General features: G+C 33.4%; 4 protein-coding genes across 4 annotated transcripts; 3 read left to right on the top strand and 1 right to left on the bottom strand.

Moving 5' to 3' along the window:
- Positions 1–3,057: 3,057 nt before the first annotated feature.
- LOC149908314 (DNA primase large subunit-like) lies at positions 3,058–4,413 on the top strand. Its single transcript, XM_090102254.1, has one exon. The coding sequence runs from the start codon at positions 3,137–3,139 to the stop codon at positions 4,391–4,393; it is 1,257 nt and encodes a 418-aa protein (XP_089958380.1). The 5' UTR covers positions 3,058–3,136; the 3' UTR covers positions 4,394–4,413.
- Positions 4,414–4,974: 561 nt separating this feature from the next.
- LOC149908313 (receptor protein serine/threonine kinase put-like) lies at positions 4,975–14,566 on the top strand. Its single transcript, XM_090101727.1, has 5 exons — positions 4,975–5,315; positions 7,302–8,197; positions 8,480–8,847; positions 9,176–9,326; positions 10,248–14,566. Exons 1-5 carry the CDS (start codon positions 5,273–5,275, stop codon positions 10,413–10,415), a joined length of 1,626 nt encoding a protein of 541 aa, XP_089957853.1. The 5' UTR covers positions 4,975–5,272; the 3' UTR covers positions 10,416–14,566.
- Positions 14,567–14,764: 198 nt separating this feature from the next.
- eIF4EHP (eukaryotic translation initiation factor 4E homologous protein) lies at positions 14,765–18,231 on the bottom strand. Its single transcript, XM_090101726.1, has 4 exons — positions 17,750–18,231; positions 16,802–16,966; positions 16,109–16,231; positions 14,765–15,407 (listed from the first exon to the last, which is right to left on the bottom strand). The coding sequence occupies exons 1-4, from the start codon at positions 17,981–17,983 to the stop codon at positions 15,228–15,230; spliced, it is 702 nt and encodes a 233-aa protein (XP_089957852.1). The 5' UTR covers positions 17,984–18,231; the 3' UTR covers positions 14,765–15,227.
- Positions 18,232–18,660: 429 nt separating this feature from the next.
- On the top strand, positions 18,661–26,369 carry Cdc16 (cell division cycle protein 16). The gene is made up of 11 exons (XM_090102253.1): positions 18,661–18,972; positions 19,180–19,340; positions 19,784–19,916; positions 20,800–20,962; positions 21,635–21,768; positions 22,229–22,496; positions 22,865–23,001; positions 23,549–23,677; positions 24,351–24,539; positions 24,910–25,183; positions 25,576–26,369. Exons 1-11 carry the CDS (start codon positions 18,883–18,885, stop codon positions 25,701–25,703), a joined length of 1,806 nt encoding a protein of 601 aa, XP_089958379.1. The 5' UTR covers positions 18,661–18,882; the 3' UTR covers positions 25,704–26,369.
- The last annotated feature ends 401 nt before the right edge of the window (positions 26,370–26,770 follow it).

Raw genomic sequence — 26,770 nt, 5'->3', positions numbered from 1 at the left:
AAAAAATGTGTGCGTGTACTAGAGTACTGAGTACACACGTAAGAAGTGAAACTTCTTTTCACCTTATTTTTCAAAAAATAATTTACTAGATATATGCAACTTTACAGAAATATGTCGAATCACGCGTGGTAGGGATAAGAAAAAGATGGCGCGTAACGGAAAAATGTCACGCGTAACGAAAAAATGTTACACTTAATTTTTTTCCAACCCCGATAGAGAAGTTTCATTTCAAAATACATCTATACTTAATATTATAAATGCGAAAGTAACTCTGTCTGTCTGTCTGTTACTCAATCACGCCTTAAAACTACTGAACCAATTTGCATGAAATTTGGTTTAGAGATATTTTGATATCCGAGAAAGGACATAGGCTACTTTTTATCCCGGGAAATAGGATAGGTTTAATCCCGGAAATCCCACGGGAACGGGAACTATGCGGGTTTTTCTTTGACTGCGCGGGCGAAGCTGCGGGTGGAAAGCTAGTAATATTATATAATCTGACGTAGAAGCTGTATATGCGAACAGACAAGCAAATAAAGCCGTTCCCACAGAACAAGTAATTGGCCGTTCCGCGTTAGACAAAGAAAGAATATTATACATCGCAGATTTAAATCCAAAGCCGAAGAGAGTTAGCAATGTGACCGACAACGTAAGCAAACTAAATTAGCTGACTTGAAACGGAACGTTTTTTACGCGTATGCCGCTTCAGCCTCTGTGTATATAATAATTATTATGTATTTTAAGTTTAGTAGTTACTAGTTAGTATGTAAACAATTAACAACCTCGTTTTAATATCCGCCGTTTAATCGATAGGCTATATTATATCGAATAAGAAAAAAAGATAATTAAACGAGCAAGGTCTAAGTTAAATACATTTTGTTTTTTCAGGAAATAAGGAAATTAATGAAATAATTACATATTGTTATATTGCTTAAATTTGTGCAAATCCAAGGTTATTCCTAAAATATAATATGTAGGGACTTTATCTGTCTGAATGTGAATATCCATAACGAGCTGTGATAACGAGTATACCAATATTAATTTATTTCCTTATAAATATTTTTTACAACAAACTACCTATGGTGCCTCCTATTCTCAATGAACTATTAATAGGATGTTCAAATGTTCAATGCATATTCAATGTAACTTTGCTATAAACCAAATATCATCAAATTCAAATTATTAAGTACTCAAAAGTGTAACAAATATGAAATAACCTACTCAAAACAATAGTTTACTATTGATTTACTAAAGGTAATTATTGCACGCCTCATAAGCGAAGCGTTGAGGTGGGTACTACTGTCACTTCGCGCAAAACATCTGATTTTTCAAACTTAAAATGTCTTTATGTATCATACATTGCACTTGTAAGATAATACATACACACACATATTAAGAAAAAACACTATTTTTAACGTTCATGATATTTTTGATGTCATTTTTGTTATTTAAACTAGTTAAAAAACAGTTTAAAAAAGTTCTGTCTTGGACGTCCGTGTGTCTGTATGTGCGGATCCTTTTTCTTGTTAACACGATAGCGACCGAAATACTTTACTAATCGAGTCTTTTTTTTTCTCTTACGCTTGAGTATGCTCAGGAATAGAACCCTTTCATTTTTCAGGGTCTGATTCGATGTGGTTTAATTGTTATTAAATAAACAAAAATAATAATTAATAAATATTTATTAAAAAAAAATTATGAGGCGTGCACTTTTGGATTTTCCAAATTATTTAAAAGAATAGTATACGACGTCTTAATATTACTATTTTTGCGTTTACTCGTCAAAATATTATCGAAACAACATATAGAGCAGGCTCCAAGGAGATGTTCGTTTGCAAAAATCGCGGACCTAAATCTGACTTCTGATATATATTGTATAGATCCCAGACATCCTATAGACAGATGTTGCCAACCAGTTTTGTGGTCCCCCTGCCCGCACCCCGGTAATTAAATATGGCATACAAAGAAAAAAATAAAAATTTCCAAAACATGCCGTGTGGGGTATCAAATGAAAGAACTTATTGAGTAGATCACGAATATATAGCATACTATATACATTTCTTACACTTTCTCTAAGATTTTTTAGAAAATTTACGATAATGGTCCATTTTTGAGTTAACTTTAAACCACTATAGATTGAAAACTCATGAATATATTTTTTAAATTATTATTTTAAATAATTAACAATAGTCCATTGTTTATGATTCAATAGTTCGTAATATAATATAAGTGAGCTATGTGGTGGATTTGATGAAAATAACTATATACTATATGAACTTGAAAATATACTCGCCATCTTTGAATGCTCCCCCCACTACCCCATGCAACTATTTCACTGTACGAAATATTGAATCGTAAACAATGGACTATTGTTAATTATTTAAAATAATAATTTAAAAAATATATTCATGAGTTTTCAATCTATAGTGGTTTAAAGTTAACTCAAAAATGGACCATTTTCGTAAATTTTCTAAAAAATCTTAGAGAAAGTGTAAGAAATGTATATAGTATGCTATATATTCGTGATCTTCTCAATAAGCTCTTTCATTTGATACCCCACACGGCATGTTTTGGAAATTTTTATTTTTTTCTTTGTATGCCATATTTCATTACCGGGGTGCGGGCAGGGGGACCACAAAACTGGTTGGCAACATCTGTCTATAGGATGTCTGGGATCTATACAATATATATCAGAAGTCAGATTTAGGTCCGCGATTTTTGCAAACGAAACTCCACTGAGAGTCCGGTCTAATAATTATTGTGCAGTCGTTGGGTGTGAAAGTCATAAAACAAAAGAAAAGTGTTTTCCAAATGATAATTTATTAAATTTACGCGATTAAGAATATTTTCAACGATATAATTTAGTAACCTAGAATTTGTTATTGTAGCGAAGGTATTTTCAAGGAACTGTATTTGCTAGTATCTAATCTGTGATATAGCATAGTTCTCATTGTCAACGTCATTTGTCATCTTGATTTATTTATGTCACAAAAATGAAGTATTTCAACCATTGTTTACATATTAATATTATTTACTGTCTTTTTACCTCAGCTTTTTACTGTTTACTTTACATTTGTAGATTCTAATTGTTTGTAGTTAATTTATTTGGAATAGAACATGAAATTATTTTAATGAAATGTCTTTTTTTTATTTGTCACCAATAAAAGGGTCAATACCTTTTCATGAATTGGAAGTTATTGTCACAAACAGGTTAGAGTACTTAAATACTATCTTCAGGAATACACCAGTTGAATACAATGAATATGTGATCGAAGGAAGCGTTTATGACAATGTTGGTCATTTTACGTTATGTATAGCAGCTATCCTTGAACGAAATAATGACATAAACAACTTTTTATTGAAGACTGAAGTAGCTCTGTTCAAACACCGACTGTATTCCCTTTCCACTTCTTACGATATCAGATGTTTTGCAAGAAAATTATTGAAAAATATAAGAAAACTCGACAATGCATTCGTAAGCTTTATAAAGCCATTACAAGTTGTATGTCAACATATTTATTTAAAACACATATCACATCATCTTAGCTGCGAATGTAATGAAGATTGTAAATCCTACACTATAGAATTAAGATTTCTTCACTGTTTGGAATTTATATCTAAAAGAACAGTAGAACTAATTAATGGTGTGGCTAAAATACCATGCAGTCAATGGAAAGAATATTTAATTGTATTATTTAGTAGAAATTTAAAACATAAATTGTATGACATTAAATTAAACAATATGACCTGTGATCCAAGAATAAATGAAATTGTAGCAAAAGTAAGAAATATATGTAGAGGCAAGTTATCGTCACCAAATGCTTTATCTAGTCAAGAAGTTGATTTTGCATCCAAAAAGTTTCCACCGTGCATGTTAAACCTGCATTTGCAGCTTAGAAAACGGCATAGACTATCCCATGAACAAAGATTTAATTATAGTTTATTCCTCAAAGATATTGGAATGCCTGTGAATGAGTCTATAGAGTTTTGGAAGATGGAGTACAGTAAAGAAGCTCATGCTCACAGTTGTTGTCATAATTGGGAGAGAGACGAAAAAAAGCTCCTCTATGGTATAAGACATATGTATGGGTTAGAAGGGGGCAGGAAGAATTATTCATGTCGGAACTGTGACCAAATACAGAATATTGGAAATTCATGCTCAGAGGGCGGATGTCCATTTAAATCGTTTGGAGATGCACAAATGCGACAACTTTTAGACTTAAATGAAAATGATTCCCTCTTGTCACAAATTACTGAACTGAAAAATAAAAATCAATATTCAAAAGCATGTGTAATATATTTAGAAAATAAACTCAAAGATTCCATGGACTGTGATAAAGTTAGATTAAATTTAACACCAGTGAGGTATTTTTTGATTGCTTCTGGTAAATAAATCATGAATTCCTATCTAAATTTTATCTTTGTTTCATTTTACCTTTACATAATAATTATGTTATGTTAGGTATTAATACTTGTAAATTGTTAATAATTTATTTGTACAAAAGTATTTGAACTGGTGCCCTTATAATGAGTTGATACAGTTTTTAAATATTATGTGTTCAGTATTATACATTTGTAATCACAAGCTACAACTACAGGTTTTCCTGTCTACGAAGGTATACGGTTATCATACTGCAGGTTATTGTATTCCTTGTTACAAGTACTTCACCCTTAGTTATAATATATTTATTATGCTTTACCTGTTGCATAAAATCTGTGTTGGTCATGCTCACAGGTCATGCTCATGTATAAAAGAGTTTTGTGTATCAGCAGCATTATGAAAATGCCACACAACATTTAGCATAAGCCTTTTATTATCCTTCTTATTATTTTGAAAATAATATACAGTATATAAAACACAATTTATTACAATTACCTTTCTTCATTATTAACAGATTTCTTTTTATAAAAATCGGTAATTATAGAAACCGTTTTAGGTTAGGAATGTGGCACATCTCTTTAAACGTCAAAAAGGGAAGCTTTGGCTTGTGACTTGATTGCTTGTTTGATAAATTATTTTTAAAAAACAAATTGAATCACAGTCAATAACTTAATTAAGAGCTACAGATTCAAGTGTTTAATAGTGCTATTGTAAATTGTGTGGACATTTTGTCTTTTTATGGTTGGGATGTGCGTTGTTTGGTTGACGAATTGACATGTACTTATGTAGGAATCTTAAATAGACTTTTGATGTCGGGGCCGTGTTTAAAAATAACATTGGATTGTCGCGACGAGTCGGGCGGCGGTGATCCCGTCTGCGCCACAAAACACAATGGCTTCTAACATTATATTTTGTATATCACTGATTGTCTTAGGTAAGTGAGCATCTCTGTTTTATTGCATTTTGGTAACTCATCAGATAAATCCTTCGATATAAATAAATGAACGTAAAAAACACATTAATAATTATATGTTTTTGCATGTTATTTACATTAGAATGTCTAGATAAACAATCTGTCAAGTACTGTTTATTCATTCTACAGTCTATCAAAGATTGAAGATTAATAACTCTTATCTGTATATATTGTATGTATCTGTATAAATTTGATGAATTATTCTTTACAGGATACTTATTATTACATTAAACTTAAAAAAGTTGTACATGCATACATTTTTACTGTAAATAGTAATAACAATAATATTTTTTAATCTATTTTTTACAAACCAAACAAAATACACAATGATTGTAACGGTTTTCAGTTTTGGTTTTACTAATAATTTTTTTATATAAAATATTACATTTTGTAATCAATACTCTGTCATTAAAAAACAACTTTGACTGACCGGTTGACACTACCTGCCAAGCCACTGGTCGTGGATTTGATTCCCACCCGGGACAAATATTTGTGTGATGAACATAGATGTTTGCTCTGTGTCTGGGTGTTAATTATCTATATAAGTATTTATAATTATATCTGTATGTTTATCAGCCATCTGGTTTCCATAACACAAGCGGAAGCTTAGCATGGGATCAGATTGTGACGTGTGTGAAAATTGTCCCCAAAAAAAAAACTATATTACTTACAACAATTTCATTTATTGTTTACTAAATACTCTATTATTTACTGCTGACTCAAAACATGTGCAACATGCTCAAATAACAATCCGTGTTTATGTCATCAATTTCAAAGGATAGTCTTATATTACAATAAGAGATAATAATATCACAGGGATAATAATGTATCTGATACAGTAATTTTGTATTTATTTTTAACTATGGTAGAACATTTTACAGAAAATCAGTTTATAAAATAAGTTTATATTGTAGTTCAATTCTCGATGATTTATTAGCATGGAAAAACTAATTATTATAAATTAGTTTCTATTATAAATTCAATTTATTCTAGAACAGTGTCATGCTTTCTGTAGTGCAAGTATTATTTTTCCCTTAAACTGCTACTCTGGATAGTATTGTTGCTAAAGATTATAAAAATTATTAAAGGATTAAAGATTATTAAAGGACTAGCTTTCCGCCCGCGGCTTCGCCCGCTTTGTCTAAAACCTAATAAATTATATACTAAAACCTTCCTCTTGAATTCACTCTATCTATTACAAAAAACCACATCCTAATCCGGTGCGTAGTTTTAAAGATTTAAGCATGCATAGGGACATAGGGACAGAAAAAGCGATAGCATATTAAACTAAAAGGATGCCTTAGCTCTGCTTATGGATATTAAGGAAACAGTTTAAAACAAAAAAATATTTCTGTAATTTAAGTTCTTTGTTCAAAGTATGTTCAGTTTTTATTTATGTAAACTTCTACTTGTATTTATACTTTGTCAAATATAAAAAAAAAATATATGTAGGTATAACCAATTTGTCTTGAACAAGCTTGCATGAGTTTATTAATACTATTTTGTATGCCTTTTATATATTATAGTTTATTAATACCTTGCATTATTGGAACTAATATTATACAAGGTCTCTCAAAAGAAAGTTTATATTTTGTGGATGAATAAAAAAAAGTAAGCGGTGTATTGAAAAAAATGTTTATTAATTATTCAAGTGCATAATATGGGAATTTATTTCTTAAAAATAATATTGTCCAAATGCAGTCCATTGCGTTCACGGCAATCATCCATCCACTGTTTGTCCATTTTACTGTTCGATTAAATGAGTGCCTTGAACGCAATGGACTGCATTTGGACGATATTAATTTTATGAAATAAATTCCCATATTATGCACTTTAATAATTAATAAACATTTTTTTCAATACACCGCTTACTTTTTTTTATTCACTCACAAAATATAAACTTTCTTTTGAGACACCCTGTATTTCCAATATCTTTTAATTCTGTAGGTATCCATGCAGTACCACCAAGCGAGGAAAACCTGCCACCTCGGCCCAAAGAAGGAGGTGTCACTACACGTTATTGTGAATTCTACAATAACACTTTACCTGAACCTTGCGATAGGTCCAAAGACGCGACATGTGTCCCAACAAATATCGTCAAAGAGGAGTGTCAGCCCATAGAGGCTGATAAGAGCAATCACTGCTTTACACTATGGCAGTTTGACAATATAACAAACACGGCAACCGTAAAAGTCAAAGGATGTTTCCTTGACACTGTAGCGTGCAACGACCGTGCGGCAAACTGTCGCCTTCACAACATGAAACTACCTCTTCTCCACTGCTGCTGTGAAGGTGATATGTGCAATGAGAACGCCACTTTCCCGGGACTAGAAGCCGGTATGCCTCTACAAACTGAGATTCCACCACAACGAGTACCTGCGTCACCTCTGCCAACAGCGGAGGATGACACGAAAGCAGTCATCGCGTACACCTTGACACCGTTATTCCTGCTGTTTGCAGTACTTGTTGGTTGCTATTTGTTGTACAGAAGACGTAAAGGTGGATCTTTTGATGAGCTCGGAAATGGCGAGGCGTCGCTATCTCGACCGCCGTCAGCGAGCGCTGGTATGGAAAATGAAGGCGTGAGCTTACTAGGGCAAGTGACGCTTTGTGAGGTTCGGGCAAGAGGCAGGTTCGGAGCAGTGTGGAGAGCGAAGTTAGGCCAACGTGACGTCGCCGTCAAAGTCTTCCCCTTACAGGACAAGCAATCGTGGGTTGCGGAACAGGAAATATATCGGCTGCCGCGAATGGATCATCCAGATATATTGCACTATATAGGAGTCGATAAGAAAGGTGATAATTTGCAAGCGGAGTATTGGTTGATCACTGAATATCATGAAAGGGTGAGTTATATTTCATTTTCTATTTTTGACTTAATTCCAGGTTATACCTACTACGTAAATATACTATATAGGCGTAGTTGAAAGATCTGTTCATAAATGTTGTGAAAGAGCCTGATGAATTACAAATCTTTTCTATTTTCCTTAAACACGTATTTCGCTCATATTTGTATGAATGTTTAGCAACAAAAAACGCATAAACTATAAGCAACAAAAAATACATGCATCTTATAATTTTATTACTATTTTTCGTACTATCCAAATTAATTCCCATAAAATTTTTAGGGCTCCCTATGCGACTACCTCAAAGCGCACACGCTAACCTGGTCAGAAGCGTGGCGCATAGCAGCGTGCGTTGCCCGCGGGCTCGCTCACTTGCACGAAGAGGGCGGCGGGAAACCGGCCATTGCACATCGAGACTTTAAATCCAAGAATGTGTTATTAAAAGCGGATTTAAGCGCTTGCATCGCTGACTTCGGTCTAGCGTTGATATTTGTCTCTGGGCACGGGTGTGGTGATGCGCATGGGCAAGTTGGTACAAGGCGGTATATGGCACCTGAAGTGCTAGATGGCGCTATTAACTTTACCAAGGACGCGTTCTTGAGGATAGATATGTATGCGTGCGCGCTCGTGCTGTGGGAGATTGCTTCGAGGTGAGTGTTTTTATTATTAATTTTAATAATATTATTCATTGTCATAAGGACTTTTCTAACAAAATATGGATGTATAATCCGAATTGAAATAAAAATTATCAATGGCCTTATTTCTCTTCTAAAATTTCTTCCTTAAAAAAACATAGCAATAATTGGCATATTTTACGTATATTTCATAAGCATTAATATTGAACTTGATAACGATTTAAAAATGACGAAAAATATGGCTTTAACTCTGGAATCAAATCTCAATGCTAACAATAATTATTACGGTTATTCTGTTCTATATTTTAAATTAAGCTAATAATAATAAAAATATCCCCTTCAGATGCGAAGAAGGTCGTATCGATCCGACGGCGCAGTACCGTCTCCCACTAGAAGAGGAAGTGGGTTCGCATCCCGGCTTAGAAGAGATGCAAGAAACGGTTGTGCAAAGAAAGATGAGACCACATATCCCGCCGCAGTGGAGAGATCATCCCGTGAGTATTTTGCAGTAAACTAAACAAGTAAAAAAAGTAAACTTCTTTAGGCACATTGGGAGCATAATTTCAAGGTCGCGTATCACAATACCGTCACGTCATGGAGTAAGGCGATGATTTTGGTATCTTTGAATCTTTCCAAAGAAGTTTCACTTCTGACACGTGTGCTCGGCACACATGCATTTTTTCATTATTTGGTTATTTGATTATTTCTAAACCAAATTCCAAATGATTTAATTACTTGCCAATCATACTAATGAGTAATGACCAACTGTAAAAACTTACATTCTGGCAAATAAATGATGATTTGATAATTTGCTCCTTGCGAAAATAGCAAAATCGATATTTAAAATACTTTACAGTCATTGCAGTTCATTTACGATTTTAAACAGTCCATAGCAATAATGTTAATAAATGAAACTATTCGACCCAGTTCAAGTTCTATTGTTATCCAATCGGGTTAACTCGATGCATTTAGAGCATCTATTTGAGACTATTTTAGCGTAAAAATATTACGTGAAGTTTCTAAAAATGATATGAATTTTTGCCCGACTATATTTTGCTAGATGAATTTTTACCGTCTCTTGTCCATAGTAATCATATTCTAAATTTATCAGAATTCGCGTACGAGGTTTTCGCTTCCATATATTTTCTCAGAATCATTGTGAAATTAATATTACTAAAAAATTACCAACCGTTCGCAATAACAGTAATTCTATTCAATCGTATAGCACATACATTTAGACATACAATGAATGATTTTCACGTTAACGATTCACGTGAAGAATTGCCTTGTCTTTATCCCATAACTATTATAGATAGCTGCAAATGTCCATGGGCGTTGGTGATAGCTTACCATCAAGCAACCCTCCTTCGTCATATTTACCAAGAAAACATACCTTTATCAACAAATAATTCCAGGGTATGTCTGTCCTCTGCGACACAATGGAAGAGTGTTGGGATCACGATGCCGAAGCCCGGCTCTCAGCCTCTTGTGTGCTTGAACGAATCGCGGCACAAAGACCAACCACAAACTTTACAGACACCACACCACTTCTTATACACGAACTGAATGAACAGAACTGCTGACCGCTGCTAAATGTGGAGGATCTACCGCTGATCACGCTCTGATGGTGAGTCTGGGAGAAATGATTTAGGGTTAGGTTTCGGAGTATGTAGGGTAGAGGTATGGGGATAATCTTTATAGGGATCAGATGCAGGCAGTATAAAGCAGCCAAAATCTCTCTACTGAAGCGTGAATGCCAGTTCAAAGTAGAAAATTGAGTTTTAAATTGATTGCTGTATTCAAACTTTTGCCTGACCTGTCAATAAGACCACTATTTATGCAAGATATGTATTATGTTTATTTAATTAAACAACTGACGGGAAAACTTTATGACCAAGCAGAAGAGGAAATCCATAATAATTATGGCATTCTTTTATAAAATTACCTCTACAGTAGAGCTTAATATATCAATTATCCTCAAAAACTTCTAAAAGAGATTGTCCTTCTTTCCTCTATTCTACATATTTTTGAAATAAGGTACAAACAGTTGGCGACAGTGATACAAAGAGTACACAAAGTCCTTTCATAAGTTGGGAACACATCTACTAATGTGGATAAATATCATAAGAAAATATATAGCATAAGAGTTGTTCTCAAAAATATTAAATTCAAGGCCTAAGCATTGCTATGGCCAAATAGCAATTGAAATTTCTATGTTAACAATTCATAATTTCACAAAATTAGATAGTCACTTTGGAACCTTAATTTTAAAAGAGAACATAAAATTATTTTAAAATTAATGTTTCAGTTTTACTGTATCACTGGACAATTGGAAAAATGTTTGTTTTGTTTTAATTCTCTAGGAAATTTCAATTAAATATCAAATCTTTGGCAATGTTTACAAAATTTTGGTGTGTAGGTGTGATTGTGATGTAAATTGTCGTAAAATAACATTTCCCTGTAGTTTCGATAAAATAAATATTGGGGCACTGTATTGTACACTAAAAAGAATATGATTTAACTTAGAAAAGTTGCGGTATATTGTTACCTACTATAGTTTTTTGTTTAAAATAATTATTGACTTTAAAATATACAGTGCCCAGATCAACAACGATAAAATTGTATTTAATTTTAAAATATGAGTATGAATGACAGTGTACAAAGTATTGACCCAATTTATCATCTGATGTTGTTTAGATATTGTGGATAAAAAGATCGTTCACAATTAAAGTGATGAAAAGACGCGAAAGGATAAAAATGTTTGCAATATCGTAGGAATTTTAATATCATTGGTATTGAATAAGGTGGAATCAAATATCATAAGTAGGTTTAAAGCAGAGAAAAATCATTTCAAACCTCGATTTATAGAGATAAAATGTAGGCATAATTATAAGTGAGGCATTTTCTGAGGGGAGGGGAGAACGTAAGAAAATGATACAATATTTGAGGGTAATTTTAGAAACTTCTATAATCTTTTATTTTTCGTAGTAAAATTATTTAATTATTCTTTTTGTAAATATCTTTAAATGTTTACTGTATAATAACATAATAATGAAATATTTTATAAAGATTTTGTCCCCCTATACATTTATTTTACATTTTTAAGTGAAATTTATATCATTTACTCCAATATTTAATTTTGTTTACATACTTTTGTAAATATTTTTATTGACGTAACTCCTGCGCATTCAGATTTGTTTTATTAATATTATAACATTTAGTTAAATGTGTTGTAATTATTATTATGTATTTAGTTTTGAAAATAAAGACATTTATTGTGTTTTGGGTCAATTACGAATTCAGAAATGTGATAACTGATAAATCCTTTTTTTGTCTTGTAACCTGATTTTGAATTTTGCGATTATGTATGTCTACAAATATATGAAATAATATATTTTTTTTATTAACAATAAGTTCGTAAATACCCCACTGCACTTATAACATAAAAACAAAATAAAATAGATTATTTTATATTTTTTAGTTGAAAAATGTATCACACTAAACATGTTTGTTATATCGATCTGTTTCTACATTTAACTAAAACAAATGTCCAATTTTACACCTTGTTAGATTTAAGTTTCGAGTATTTATAAACAAGTTAAATGTAAGTTTAAATAATTATACTATCATAATTTATTTTTAGTTGTTGCTTTTTTAATGAAAATTAACGTTGGTGCCAATTATGTTGTCACGAATATTACAAGTTATTTTTACTCATTTTTACATATTTTCATGGAAAAAAATTATAAAAATTGTTTTTCTCAAATATGTTTTGCAATAGATCAAGTATAGAAACGTTATTATTTTGCTACGAACAACATAATTACATTTCAGCTTTATTAAAAGACAGTGGCGGAAAAAATATTAAACACAAAATTATCGGAAAATATATGCATGTTAGAAGCTATTTGATTTTTTCTTTATAACAGGACATGTTGAGATCATGGGTGAAAAATACTAAAATAATTGTATTGTTAAAATGTTATATTAATAATTAATATAACATTTTAACAATACAATTACAATACAATACAACTTTTTTTTTTTGACAGAATAATTATTATTCTGTCAAAAAAAAAAGGTTTTTGCTCCTGCTTATTGATTGTTGGTTTTTTTTGAAAAAATAAATCGTATTTGGAAATAATTAAAATCATATTATACTTTAAATCGAATTTTGCAAGATCGATAATTGTTTTATATATTTTAACATGGGGTTAGTATAAATAATAATCAGCAATAAATGACAATAAAGTTAATTTTCTTGCCTAGTTTTCATAACCCCAGACATAGAAAGACTGTATTTTATTCAAACAGCTTTCATGTACTATTCCTTAAATAGTACAGTAATAAATTGTTGGTAAGATGTTAAATATTTGTTGCCATATAAAGCCTAGTCTTGCTTAAATTATATTTGAAATAGCAATATTTTTTAACTAGTGTCTTTGCATTTGTGCCTTTTACGTTGTGTACAAAATATGTTTATATACTCGTTGTGTTAGTTACGTTTTATTAGCTAATCTGTTGTTACTTCGAGAGTTATACGCTAGATGGAATTGAGGGGGCGGTGTAAATGAAGAGTTCTATAGTAGGTTTCACTTCTGAATGTATAGTATTGAATTGGGCTATAGCCCAGCGCGTGTTTCGTGTATCTCGCTTCTGTCATAATATTTGTAAATTATTATGTCAGTATAATTTTTTTTAGCAATTATTGCCATACTGCAAAAAGACCATAATGAAATATAATGATTATCTATGGCCCGTTTATCGGTATTTTATATAATGTTAATTTCTGCTAACTTGCGGTCGTAAAGATTTATTTATGACTATAATATGTAAATTCCTCCATTAACTTCCACGACGTATATTTAAGGCACCATATATCTAAAACGAACTACAATGTGATTTGAAGCATATGTTTGTAATATATCAACACGGAAATCCAGACTATTTGGTTTCCAACGCCGTGCGCATATCACCATGAATAAATTAAGTTTTGCCAAATGTAAATAGCGTATTTGTAAGTGTAGAAATTTCGATGTCGAATGTAGGTTGTGGACGTGCTGTTAAATTTATTATAACCATACATTACAGTATGGGACATTTATTTTCAAGAATTGTTCCACCTGTTGTATTTAAAAAAACGGCCTACAGTTTCAATACAAGATTCAGAGAAGGTTGATCATTGATGTTTATAAAGATCACTGTGTCCTAAAGGTTATATCACAAGTTTCTCTTCTGTTCTAAAATATTAATAAGGGAGAAGGAATGCCTTGAAGGATACGCATCATTTAAGATGTAGACTACCTGGCAAACTTTCCTGCTTAATGGACGCTGATAAAAGTAGAAAGCGATAGTCTATATTTGATACAAAGCTTGTTTCACAATACTGAGTATTACGAAGCAATAATGAATCTTATCTCTTTCGACATAAAGTTTACATTCCCTGACACTTGTATTGAAATGAAAGTTTACTTCAAGACACGATTCCTATTTTGTAAAATATAGCTGTATATTCTGTGCTCAGTTTTATTTTTATATCATAGGGTAAGTGTCCACAACTCTAGTGGTGTAAGATTTTTAGAATTCTAGAATATTCTATAGCTATTAGGTATTTGAGATTCTTCGTAGTCATATGTGAAGTGTGACGTCAACGATGTTTATCATGTATTTTTATTTTTAATTAACAAACATGGATGTCTGTTGAGAATTGATGTATTAAAATATATTTTCTAGATATGTGCGTTTTTTTATATTGAACCTTAAACATTGATTACTATTGCTATATGAATTGAAATATTTAGTTTCTTATCAATATCAGTAATTACTAATAATATAGTGTAATAATGACTTTACACAATGACACAATAATTATTTATCTCTATATGACTGTCAATTCAACATACAACACTGGGGAAGGCCATAAAAACAAACATTAAAGTATGAAAAATCTGATTTATTATCTGTATAGCAGTTCTTTTCACTGTACAAGTTGTCAGCGGGGTATGGCAATATCTCACAATCTCTGCGTTACTATCTGAACACTTTATGTACACTAATCCTTGTGAGAATCGTACGTCGTACACGGCGCTACCTCACTCAATTTTACACGCATTTTGGAAACGAAACTACCGAAAAAAAATCGCAAATGAAACAACAAATATTTGTGCTATATATCAATCACATAAATGCATCGGACTTAAAACTTTAATACTTTGGTATCGACTACCCTCATTAACAATTTCATGGCGACAACACTTGATCACAAACTCAAAAACTAACCAATACAACGATAAAATGCATAAAGAAAACTGACAAACAAGAAATGTACACTGAAAAACAACAACAGGGTGTTACAAAGAGCACTTGATGTAAAACTGAGTGAGGCGTTCAATGGGCTACGTGCGTTCGGTTGTTTCCTCTGCCCTTGAGGCGGTGGCTCTCAGGCAGTCACCGTGGGCCTTGTATTCTATGGGCACGGTCGCGGGCAGTTGGAGGATACGACGTAAGGCATCTCGTACCCGACCCGCGGCGGCTATGTCAGATGCCGTCCGGTGCCAGACGGCTAGGTGGTCCTCCTGTATTAGATGTAAAACTGTGTTATGAAGGATTTTTTATGTTGTGTACGTAGGTAAGTATACTATAAGCAGGTTTTCAAATATACCGTGTTAATTTGAAATCTAGGTCCTAGTGCCCTAGTTCTTCTTATGAACATTTCTTCATTTTCTCCATAAGAACATTTCATCATAATTTATTTTTATTCAGTACACAGGTACAATTTGTTATTAGCAATTATTAATTGAATTTTACGATTATGATTTTTTAAGAACTGTGGTGGTTGGCTATTTCTTATTAAATGAAAAACTATGTGTATTAACAATTTGAAACACTTTATATGAACATATTATTTAATACTAGCTTTCCACCCGCGGCTTCGCCCGCTATAAATTATAAACTAAAACCTTCTTCTTGAACCACTCTATCTTTTAACAAAAACAGCATCAAAATCCGTTGCATAGTTTAAAAGATTTATAAGCATACATAGGGACATAGGGACAGAGAAAGCGACTTTGTTTTATACTATGTAGTGAAATAAATTAATATATGTTTTAATTAAGAAATATTGTGATTTGCCTGTAATAAAAATACAAATTTGTATGGGTTGCCCAAAACAAAATTATTATCAAAGTTGAAGTTGTCTAAAGTAGTGAATTTTTACTTCTTATTCTGCTCAGTTCCGTCTAAATTCACCACCTATTATTATATGTAGTAGACTCACCTGAAAGCGAACAGAGAGCACTACCCCACAGAGCTCTGCACCAACCATGAACTGTTCCCCCAGCATTGCCATACACAAATCCTCCCAGGCTCTACCAGTTTGCGACTTTCTTAGCCTCACCACCTGCAATTATTTTTTATATCTTTTACACTATAATAAGTAGTAGCCTGAAATGTTTTTAGGGTAATGTACAATAATTAGTTGAGCAAACTAGGTTGTATAGCATATCATCAAGAGAGAGCTTTGGCTTTCAAAAAGTCTTGTAATAGGGTCAGTCTTCAACAGGTGGTTTTAAAGTTAAAATGTGGTTTAAATTGAATACAATGTAACTATATTTCATTTTATGTTCAATCACAAATTTAAAACATCTAGTTTGACAATAAAAGGGGGTGAAAGATTTTCTTTACATTTCCATGAATCAAATTTTATAAAATACTAGCGGTCCGCCCCGGCTTCGCCCGTGGTACATATGAAAAATAGATGTAGGCCGATTCTCAGACTTACCCGATATGCACAGAAAATTTCATGAGAATCGGTCCACCCGTTTCGGAGGAGTATGCAGACTAACATTGTGACACGAGAATTTTATATATAAGATCTAAATCTTATATATAAAATTCTCGTTTTACAAAAATAAAAGATATAATATTACACTTTATTAACAATTCCATATTTTTATTTTAATTAACTTACCCATTTACCACCATTAACATTAGCCGGGTCCTCCCACATGGGTTTGATGCCCAGTTTGAACAGGTGCAGGTCGGAGAGAGGCGGCAGCTCGTGGGGCCTCGCTAAGTGCGTGTACAGACCCCACCATTGTTCCACTGAACCAACACAACCTACCATTCTTAAAGCCTGGAAAAAATGTTTTAATTATTTTAAATGTGAAATTGTATAATAAAAAAAAAACGGGTTGCACTCTGGGAGTGCCGACAGAAGTGAAAATGAGTAGTAGAGAGGGGATAGCTGTCTACTCTCCATCCGTCTTACGCTTTTTCGATCAGGTCACATGTCCTGACGCGAGTTTAAGATTTTATATCCATTACAGAAAAAGTGCTCAACGCCGCTAAAGAAGTTTTCACTTCAAAAATTGTTTAGAGCAATTCATATGCTATGAAATCAAAATTAAACCTATGCAAGTTTAAGTTGTTTTTGTATCTACTTCTATTGGAAACATCATTTATCAAGAAATATAACTTTCTATATGGGCAATTAAATAGTTTTTAGCTTTAATGCATTCTATTATTATGGGCATTGTTACATATCTTATCTGAAAAAATCCCTGTTGTATTTAGTATATTTTTTTTGACTTTTATATTTTTACTAAGCTCAAAAAATAAAAAATTTATGCTTCTTAAAGTTTAATTTAATAAAACTCTGTATTTAATTTAATTAATAGAAATATGTGGATTGCCTTAAAGTTAAAATAGTTGTTTAACATTTATGGTATCCAAAGTTGATTTTTTGATGAAATTAACACAATCTTTAAGTTATTTACAAACAAGATAACTTCTACATTAATTTAAATTTAAAATAACGAACAACAAACAATAATAAACCGGAATACAATCAAAAAGACATAACAAATATGTACATTGCAAGGCTTGGTTTAAATGTATTGCCTTATGTTCAGTTTACCTGTCCATAACCAGTAGTTGTATTCGATAGCTCTCTGGCGGGCGGCCGCCTCGAGAACCACATCCAATAACTATATTCCAACTTATGCTCATTTGGGGGCACGTAAGGCTGCATAGGGTCATCTTGGTTCCTATCATCCTCCTCGTTGCCCCCGTGGTTTTGAAGTCCAATGTCACCAGCGCGTCGTTCAGGCACGTTTAAATTATAGAATTTGCACATTTTCCTTTCTGTCATGTTACGCCAGTAATAACATGATTCCTATAACGGCCTAACCTAGGACACGTTGCTCACTAGTTTAGGTTTCAATTAAAAGGACTGTATTTATAAATTTAACTAATACAATTCGCAATATAATTATACTATTTTAGGAATTATTTAATTAACTTATTCTCTCAATTAATCATAATCAGCCTATTCCCTCTTTTTCTGTATTTAACCTTTTTCTTTCCGTCATCAAAATTCAAACTGTCAGATGACAGCATGGGAAAAATGATTTAAGGCCTAGGGTGTCCCATTTTAGGGACGTTCTATTATTATATTCATGATAGAAATGTAGTTACTGTTAGTCGGTTTTTTTTATATTTAGAGTAAAAATGAAAAACTATATCATAGATTAGTTTCATTTAAAGTTTAGTTCGCGAACTGATTAAATATAAATTACACTTTTTAAGCATACACGTATAAAAATAATATGTAAAATATTATAAGTTCTTTTTGTTATGTACAGTACATACCTATTTTTAATAAAAAATATATTTAAATTATATTTCTATTAACATTATAAAACTTTGTTAAAATAATTAAAAGTAATAGATCGAAGGAACTATTACGAAAATCGATTTTATTTTTTTCATTATGCATCTCTTTATGTCAAAAAAATGTCAGTGTACAAAACAAATCTGAATTGTCAAATAAATCAATTTTTGTCCCAACGAATTTATTTTAGCGCGATAAACAAATTCCATAACTAATCATTTTTGCCCTTTTTTGTGTTAAATTAAAAAGCGTACAAATTATAAAATAGTGGAATAGAGACAGTGTATTTTTAATATAGATAGACCACAGAGAGATAGACTAATAGTTAGGTAGTGGATTAGTGATTGCAGATTTAAGACTATATTACTTTACAAAACATGGCTAAGGCAGAATCGTGTACAAGAAATAATGTAGATTGTTTGAATGTGGACTTTATGCGCTCCCTTGTAAAGCAATACTCTGAATTGGTAAGACAATCCTGTGTCCATAGTTGTAACTTATTACAATTATAAGAATAAACGTAGTATCCTTATTAAAATTATACTTAAAATTCAATTTTATTCAACTGGTATCTATTTGAAATCATAATAATACGTAAGACGTTTGTTAAGTAACTAAAATATCCTTTTCCCACTCCTATTTTCTTATTGTATGTTAACAAATTTTTTTTTCAGGGGCAATGGACGAGTGCGTTCTTCTGGGCAGATGCTGCTGCAGCTTCCAGTGGATTGGATACACCTAGTGGTGATGATATATGGCTGCTGGCCAGTACCTTGTTAGCTAAAGGAGAACTGCATAGAGCAGCACATGCTATCACTTCAAGGGGATTACATACGTAATATTCTATTTAGTTCTTCTATAGCTTAGGGCAAGAGATATTAAGGCCAATAGCATCTCTTGCCTTATGAAGTAATCAAAATGTGAAAACAACTGATAGACAGAGTATTTTACTGTGATAATGTAACATTCCAATTTCCGATTTGAAAAATTCCGATATAAAAAATTCTTTCGGTGTTAGATAGCCCATTTATCGAGGAAGGCTATAGGCTATATATCATTACGCTAAGACCAACAGGAGCAGAGCACTGCGGGTAAAACCGCAGGGCACAGCTAGTGTAGACATAAACCCAGATTATAATAATTTCAAACAACACTTAAATATACTTGTCTAATATACAAATGCTATAAGTTCATTACACTATTTTTTATATTAAGAATTTTGAGTTATTTTAACTTTATATTGACATGTTGGACTTAACCATGGACTTATTTTTGCAGAAATCATTTATTATGCCTCGGAGTGGCGATGAGAGCCTTTATTACAGCCAAAGAACCATCTACGGCACTCAATCTCATGGAGGAATGCTTTCCAGCACTTTTGGAGCCCAGAAACATGGATCAAACTCATAATGTAGGTATAGGTATACATGCAATGGTTTGATGGCTGATTTTTCAATTATTGGTTAAAACTTATTTGATAAATATCTTTTAAACCACCATTTGAAAAATGTGGTACTTTACCTCCTTTTGAAAAAACCGGCCAAGTGCGAGTCGGACTCGCGCACCGAGGGTTCCGTATGTGATGTAACTAAAAATTTATGGTTTTCGTAATTTTTCCTTTATCTATAAGACGTTGCTTCGTACCAAATTTCAAGATTCTGAGTTCACGGGAAGCACCCTGTAGGTTTTGATTCCCTTGCAAGTGTCGAAAATTTGCGGCATAAACGGCTATATCTTTTGATTGCGTTGGCTTAGAAGTTTGATTTTTTCTCAGCTTCAAGGGACAGTAGACCTGAGTAATTGATATAAATTTCAGCTTCATACCTCCACGCGTTCCTGAGAAAAAGGGTCTTGACAGACGGACGGACGGACGGACGGACAGACGGACAACAAAGTGATCCTATAAGGGTTCCGTTTTTTCCTTTTGAGGTACGGAACCCTAAAAAAGGAAAAATCGTCCCAAAACTATGTTGAACTTTCGTTAGTCTAGTTCCTTGTTTTAATAGAAAATATTTTTTTAATATTCTCGAAATCTATACTAATATTATAAAGCTGAAGAGTTTGTTTGTTTGATAGCGCTAATTTCATTTGATTTGAAAAATTCTTTCAAAGTAAGTAGGCCCATTTATCGAGGAAGGCTATATATCATCACGCTAAGACCAACAGAAGCAGAGCCATGCGGGTGAAACCGCGAAGCGCAGCTAGTTAATAATATACAAGGCTCACAATCAGGGTCTTTAATATATATGTGTCAAAAAAATACCCCCAATCAATGAAATATATTATGTTTCCAGAGAGCCCTTGCCGGAGTACTTGTATGGCAGGCAAAAGCACTAACATGTCTAGAAAGGCGAGAAGCTGCTATAGAAGCATTAACATCTGCCCTTCGAGCTGATGTAGCTTGCTTTGAAGCTCTGGATCTGTTGCTGGAACAACATGCGCTTACACCTAGTCAGGGTGAGTTAAATTTATGGTTAATACCTCATATTCTAATGAAATTATGGATATAAAAGAGTATAATATGTACTACGCACTGTATTTCAATAAAAGGATATCACAGTAATTAAATATGTTAACTGTTTTCGCTTTCTTGTGACAGTTATCTGGCATATACATCTTTTAGAGATCTTCCATCTAGAAACAGATAATTTTTTCATTTTATCTAATACAATTTACTTTTAATACTATTAACAGGGAACTCAGTAAAAAAGACATTTTACACAAATTGCAAAACAATGCGAATTTTGTCTATAAACCTGCATCTAAATAGTTGAGTTACTCAGAACAGAGCTCATAAGCATAATACGTACTTGGAATTACGTGTGGAATTTGTGGGTTGAATAAGAATGAGTAAACAAACAATGTTATCTCAGTTACAGAGGTTTATGCATATAAAATTTACTCGCTGTCACAGTTATAGAGGTAACTATGATGATAAATCGAAAGAACAAATCCCAGATATAGAGGTTTACCTCGTCCCACTAACAGAGGTAATTCAGTGCCAAAGTGTTGGGACCTCAGCATGAGTTCCAGTTATGGAGGTTTCTCACTTATCCAGGTCCCACTTAACCAAGTTTCACTGTACTACAACCAAAAAGTCAAATTTTTGTTCAATTTAAAATATTCCAGAGAATGAACTAATAGAATCTCTGCCTATAAACAACCAACTGAACGCAGCGGAGGCAGCGTTGTTGCGAGTCGCGTATCGGGAGCGACTCTTGCGATATGCGCCTATAAAGAATACGCCGACAGAGGGAGACAGTGTGAGTCAATTTTATCTTTTATAGTCTTTAATTCATTGTGATTATTATTTCTTTAGAGATAATAGATAATTATTTGCTAAAAATAAGAGGCTCGAGGCTAACAGAGATATTTTTAAAATCTTTTTTTGATGGTAAACTAATCTTTATCTATCCTAGAAGTGTTTGTTTGTTTGAACGCGCTAATCTCAAGAACTACTGGTCTGATTTGAAAAATTCTTTCGGTGTTGGATAGCCCATTGATTGAGAAAGGCTATAGGCTATATATCATCACGCTAAGACCAACAGAAGCGGAGCCATGCGGGTGAAACCGCGGAGCGCAGCTAGTCGATTAATAACTTAGGCCCCGGAATCACAGACACAATAAAAAATCTATTGTGTCGCGAACCGATCGGACCGTTCGGGGCTCAATGGGTTAATAAAATTGTCAAGTAGAGATTTAACTCCCATAATATGTATTTAGTCACGCACCGTGGTCGAACTGGCCCGTGCCCGCAGTATAACCGGACTAGAAGCTCGTGGGCGTCGTTTAGCCGCGTGTGGGGAGTGGGAACAAGCGCTCAAAGTGTTAGACGGCGCCGGGCCGTGGGCGTGTGCGGACGTGCGTGTCGCGTGTCTCGTGGAGCTCAAGCGCGCGGCCGAACTGTTCGCGTTCGCGCACACGCTTGTGGACGCGTACCCGCTTGTGTGGACCTCGTGGTTCGCGGTCGGCTGCTATTATTATTTGATTGGTGAGTTGTTTTATTGTTATGTTGCATTTTTTACTGGTATTATAAATTTCGATTTGTTATTGAATTGAATTTTGAATTGAAAAATAAAGATGAACCTAATTGAATAAATATTTTGGTTTTATTCATAAATGGTTCATGGACTTGACTCAAACTGAAAGTGAAAGTATCAATTATTGTAGTATCAGTCTATGTCGTTTCCCATTTGTAATCTTAGAATGGTGACATTCTTACTTGTTATTATTGTATTACAAAATGAAATAATATTAATTGCCCCCCGTTTCAAGTAATGAAGTTTTATTTTTTTCCGTCAATTTTGCCAAAATAAATTATTGTATATTGTAATGAGTACAATCTTTTTTAAATAACAGGTAAGAACGAATTCGCCCGTCGCTACCTCAGCAAAGCGTGTTCTTTGGAGCCGAGCGCAGGCTGCGTCTGGCTCACGTACGGACATAGTTTTGCTGCCGATAACGAACATGATCAAGCTATTGCGGCTTATTTTAAGGTATAACCTTTTATAAATATTTAAGGTTTTTCTCTACACACAACTGGTAAATAATTTATTTTTGAAGAGAAAACTTCTTTAGCGGCGTTGAGCACTTTTTCTGTAATGGGTATAAAATCTTAAACTCGCGTCAGGACACGTGACCTGATCGAAAAAGCGTAAGACGGATACCATTCCAAAATATCAAACATGCTCAACGTTAATAATCAAGTTTTCACTTCTGCCGGCACTCCCGGAGTGCGACCCGTCTTTTTTTTTCTATTTTTATCTCCACTTCTTTCTGTTATACTTTTGTTCAAAGCATTCTGCAGTTTAATATTTAGTTTTGTACCATTGAAATGCTTTATAAATGACATTTTTTAAGAAAAGAAAAAATTAATTCGCGAGGCGGGATTCGAGCTCGCGTCTTTTTGCCAATCCGGGGCAACGTCTAGCCTCTAGGCGTCGTGATGGATTTTTTCTATTCTTTAAAAGTCTCATTATTTCAGTTATTTCTTTGCTTTAATAATTATTAGAGGTTTTAATTAAAAAAAATGTTTTGTTTAAGGCGAGTCAACTAATGCCGGGCAGTTATCTACCACCGCTATATGTCGGTGTGGAGTGTTCCTTACTCAATAATATTAACATGTGTGAGCGGTTCTTAACGAGAGCGGCCATATTGCATAGCAATGCTGAAGTGAGTATTATTATGTTTTCTATTTTAAATAAGTATTTATTTATGCACTACCTGTGCCCTGTGATTTTGTCCGCAATTCTCTGCTATAAATAAATATCTTCTCATTCGCCTTCCTCAACAAATGGGCTATCGAATACTGAAAGAATTTTTCAATTGGACCTGATCTGTGTGATGATCTGATCTGATATTATATATTAAATATAATGTAGATTAATAGGTATATATACGCTATTACCTACAATATGAATTAAAATTATATCCATATTTAAATTCACTTATGGTCCTTCGAGCCGGATTCGTTATTCATCAATAACGAATGAGGTTCAAAATAAACGTCCCATTTTTTAATTCAACTCATGGTCCTTCGAGTCAGGTAGTTATTTAACAATAATAAAATGTCTATAGAAATTACATGGACCTTCGAGCCGGATCTGTTATTCACTTCATATAAAAAAATATTATCTTTATTCATAAAAAATTTTTCAATAATGGCCCTATATGCCGGTTCCATGTTTTTTTATCCGCTTCCATTATTTACTTTTTGATCCTTCGAGCCGGATCTATAATTTAATTTTTGTTCCTTTGAGCTGGATCCTTACACATTTCTATCTTTATTTATATTGTTTTTATATTTATATTACTTTGTTATCTACGTTTTTTCTATGTTTTTTAGACCCCCGGTGAGACCGCAATGGACGACTCACAAGTGGACAAAAAGTGTCGTTGGGAGCGGATAAAGCGTTGTGTGACCAGCGCGGCCATCGCGCACGAGGCGGGCGCGGGGGCCTACGCCGCGGGGGACTGCGAGGCCGCGAAGGCCCTGTGGCTGCGGGCCCTGCACCTCGCGGGGCCCGCTGACCAGGTGAGTGTACAGTCTGCACAAGTGTGTTAAATTAAAAATATTTACTTTTATGTTTAAAATTAAAACTAATTTATGTATTCAATCATTTATGTGACAAATTAGGCACATTTTGAGATGACATTTGTAGTATCATTGGTTACAACAGTGCAGTGTTGGATTTGTAGACATCTCGCATTGAATCGCGCAAGCGAAATATTTTCGTTACCGAGCATATAACTTTACAACATCATTCATTCGGGCCTCAACTGGTCTAGGATCCTTCCTTTTCTTTTGGAGAAATTCCACCTTATTTCCTCCATATATTCATATTTTATACATAACACACTTGTTTTTATTTATTTCATTTTATTGCCTACACATTTATTTCCAGCTAAAACCCTGTTGGGCAGCGACCCTCGATGCAATAGGGCACGCAGTCCGAGCACTGGGCTCCCCCAGCGAAGCGGCCACGTGGCACGCGCGAGCCCTAGCGCTCCGTCCCGCTCGGGGGGCTTCGCTTGCGGCTCGGGGGCTCTGCCTCGCGCTCTCTGGGCAAACTGCGCCTGCTGCTGATGCTTTACATGCGGCTTTGGCGAAGGAACCAGATAATGTGGTAGCCGCTGCACTACTAGATGCAGTGGTGGAAAGATTGGATCTGCTTAGTGGTAAGTTAGTAGCTTTTAGTCGAATCTTTGCGTTGCGGTCATGCGGCACTAATTTGCGGTTTGAAGCAGTTACAAATTTATTGTGGCTATGTACGACTAGTTAGTACCGTCAATCAATCTTTAACAGACACTCGCTTCAATTGACACGTTAAATTCATTAAAATATTAATTTTAGCCTATATCGCACAGTAATAATGAAACTATAATTGTTAAAAAAATTTCAAATTCGATCCAAAAGTTTGAGCGTTATTTCGCTACAAAAATTGAAAAAAGAAACATTCCTCTCAATTACATATTTTCTCTCTTTACAACATACACCTACCTCGTTTATTACAATACGAAAATATTAAGTAATAAATTTTTATTTAATATTATATACAATTTTCTTGCAGAGGAGGAAGTCCCCCAATTCCCTTTCCCCCCGGTGACCCTCTCCCTCCCCCCTCCCTCCACCCCGGTGGCCCTCACATCACAGCATGACGTCACCAATACATCCGATATGAGCATGAGCTTCGACTGATCTAATAAGACACGTAAATTGATGGCAACACTGAACGAGAAAAGGCAAGATGTGGCAAGACTGACAGGATTTCATAGACAATTTATTCGTTTTTAGTGAAGTTAAATTTAATATAAACAGTGTTATTTATGTGTACTAAGTATAATTAAACAGTAAGGCAGTATTGATGTGTCCATTCAGTTTTATGTAGCTTGGGTATTGATTACTGAAATCTAAAGAAATTGTAATTTAAATGATCTGATATTGGAATTTTATTATATTCAAATTACCAACTATTTTTGCCAAATATTCTCTTAATTTGTAACAGTTTTTTTACGTTTAAAAATATAAATTATTATGGACTATTTTCACTTTTCATTACTCCACAAACCATCTTATTACAAAACACTTGTTTGTATCTTTCAAAGTAGCAAAAAGAGTGTTCAATTCAATCAATTATTTAAAATCTTTCGTGTATGTATCTTGTCATCAAGTCTTCATATATCATAGTATGGTTGTCTATACTCTATGGTTATATTAACTTAAGTATAGACAACTCTATGATCATTATTAAATGTAACTATCTAGTATAAAAATTCGAAATTGAATTTCGGATTACCTTACACAATCTCAATGTAAATGTTGTATATAAGTACCGTGTATCTGTATTAAGTATGCAATATAAGGTTATATTGAAAAGTGTAGTTTTATTTTTATTATAGATTCCTGTTTTTTTAAGTTTATAATTCCATAATCATTCAAAATGCATTGAATCTTAATAAAACTCGTCAGCATTTTAGACTCAATGAACAAATCTGTGTAATAGGCCCTCATAATAAATCTTCTCTTCTTTATATATAAAAAGTATGTGTCGTTTGTCCGCGATGGACTCCAAAACTACTGAACTGATTTTTAATTTGACTTGCACCACGGGTGCGGATTGATCTAACTTGAAAGATAGGATAGGTTACAGGTTATAGGTTACATCTCAGTTTAAAGTCGCATTGTAATTTCATTTGTCTATTATTTGATACTAGCTGCGCTTCGGTTTCACCCTTGTTGCTTCGCTCCTGTTGATCTTAGCGTAA

Source organism: Colias eurytheme, chromosome 5 (assembly GCF_061535395.1).
Source record: "Colias eurytheme isolate Ceu_HAF_F1 chromosome 5, ilColEury1 Martin Lab GWU primary, whole genome shotgun sequence".
In the NCBI taxonomy this organism is placed as follows: domain Eukaryota; kingdom Metazoa; phylum Arthropoda; class Insecta; order Lepidoptera; family Pieridae; genus Colias; species Colias eurytheme.
Note: the sequence above shows the minus strand (reverse complement) of the source record. Positions and strands in the feature narration are given on the sequence as shown.

Bases quoted from the DNA above. Each gene is read 5' to 3' on its own strand.
- LOC149908314 (XM_090102254.1), top strand. From the start codon at position 3,137: ATGTCTTTTTTTTATTTGTCACCAATAAAAGGGTCAATACCTTTTCAT.
- LOC149908313 (XM_090101727.1), top strand. From the start codon at position 5,273: ATGGCTTCTAACATTATATTTTGTATATCACTGATTGTCTTAG. The intron at 5,316-7,301 runs GTAAGTGAGCAT...TTAATTCTGTAG, and splicing joins TATATCACTGATTGTCTTAG to GTATCCATGCAGTACCACCA. The intron at 8,848-9,175 runs GTGAGTGTTTTT...TATCCCCTTCAG, and splicing joins CTGTGGGAGATTGCTTCGAG to ATGCGAAGAAGGTCGTATCG.
- eIF4EHP (XM_090101726.1), bottom strand. From the start codon at position 17,983: ATGACAGAAAGGAAAATGTGCAAATTCTATAATTTAAACGTGCCTGAA. The intron at 16,967-17,749 runs GTAAACTGAACA...CATTTTTTCCAG, and splicing joins CAACTACTGGTTATGGACAG to GCTTTAAGAATGGTAGGTTG. The intron at 15,408-16,108 runs GTGAGTCTACTA...CATCTAATACAG, and splicing joins TGCTCTCTGTTCGCTTTCAG to GAGGACCACCTAGCCGTCTG.
- Cdc16 (XM_090102253.1), top strand. From the start codon at position 18,883: ATGGCTAAGGCAGAATCGTGTACAAGAAATAATGTAGATTGTTTGAAT. The intron at 19,917-20,799 runs GTAGGTATAGGT...TTATGTTTCCAG, and splicing joins ACATGGATCAAACTCATAAT to AGAGCCCTTGCCGGAGTACT. The intron at 21,769-22,228 runs GTGAGTCAATTT...ATATGTATTTAG, and splicing joins CGCCGACAGAGGGAGACAGT to TCACGCACCGTGGTCGAACT.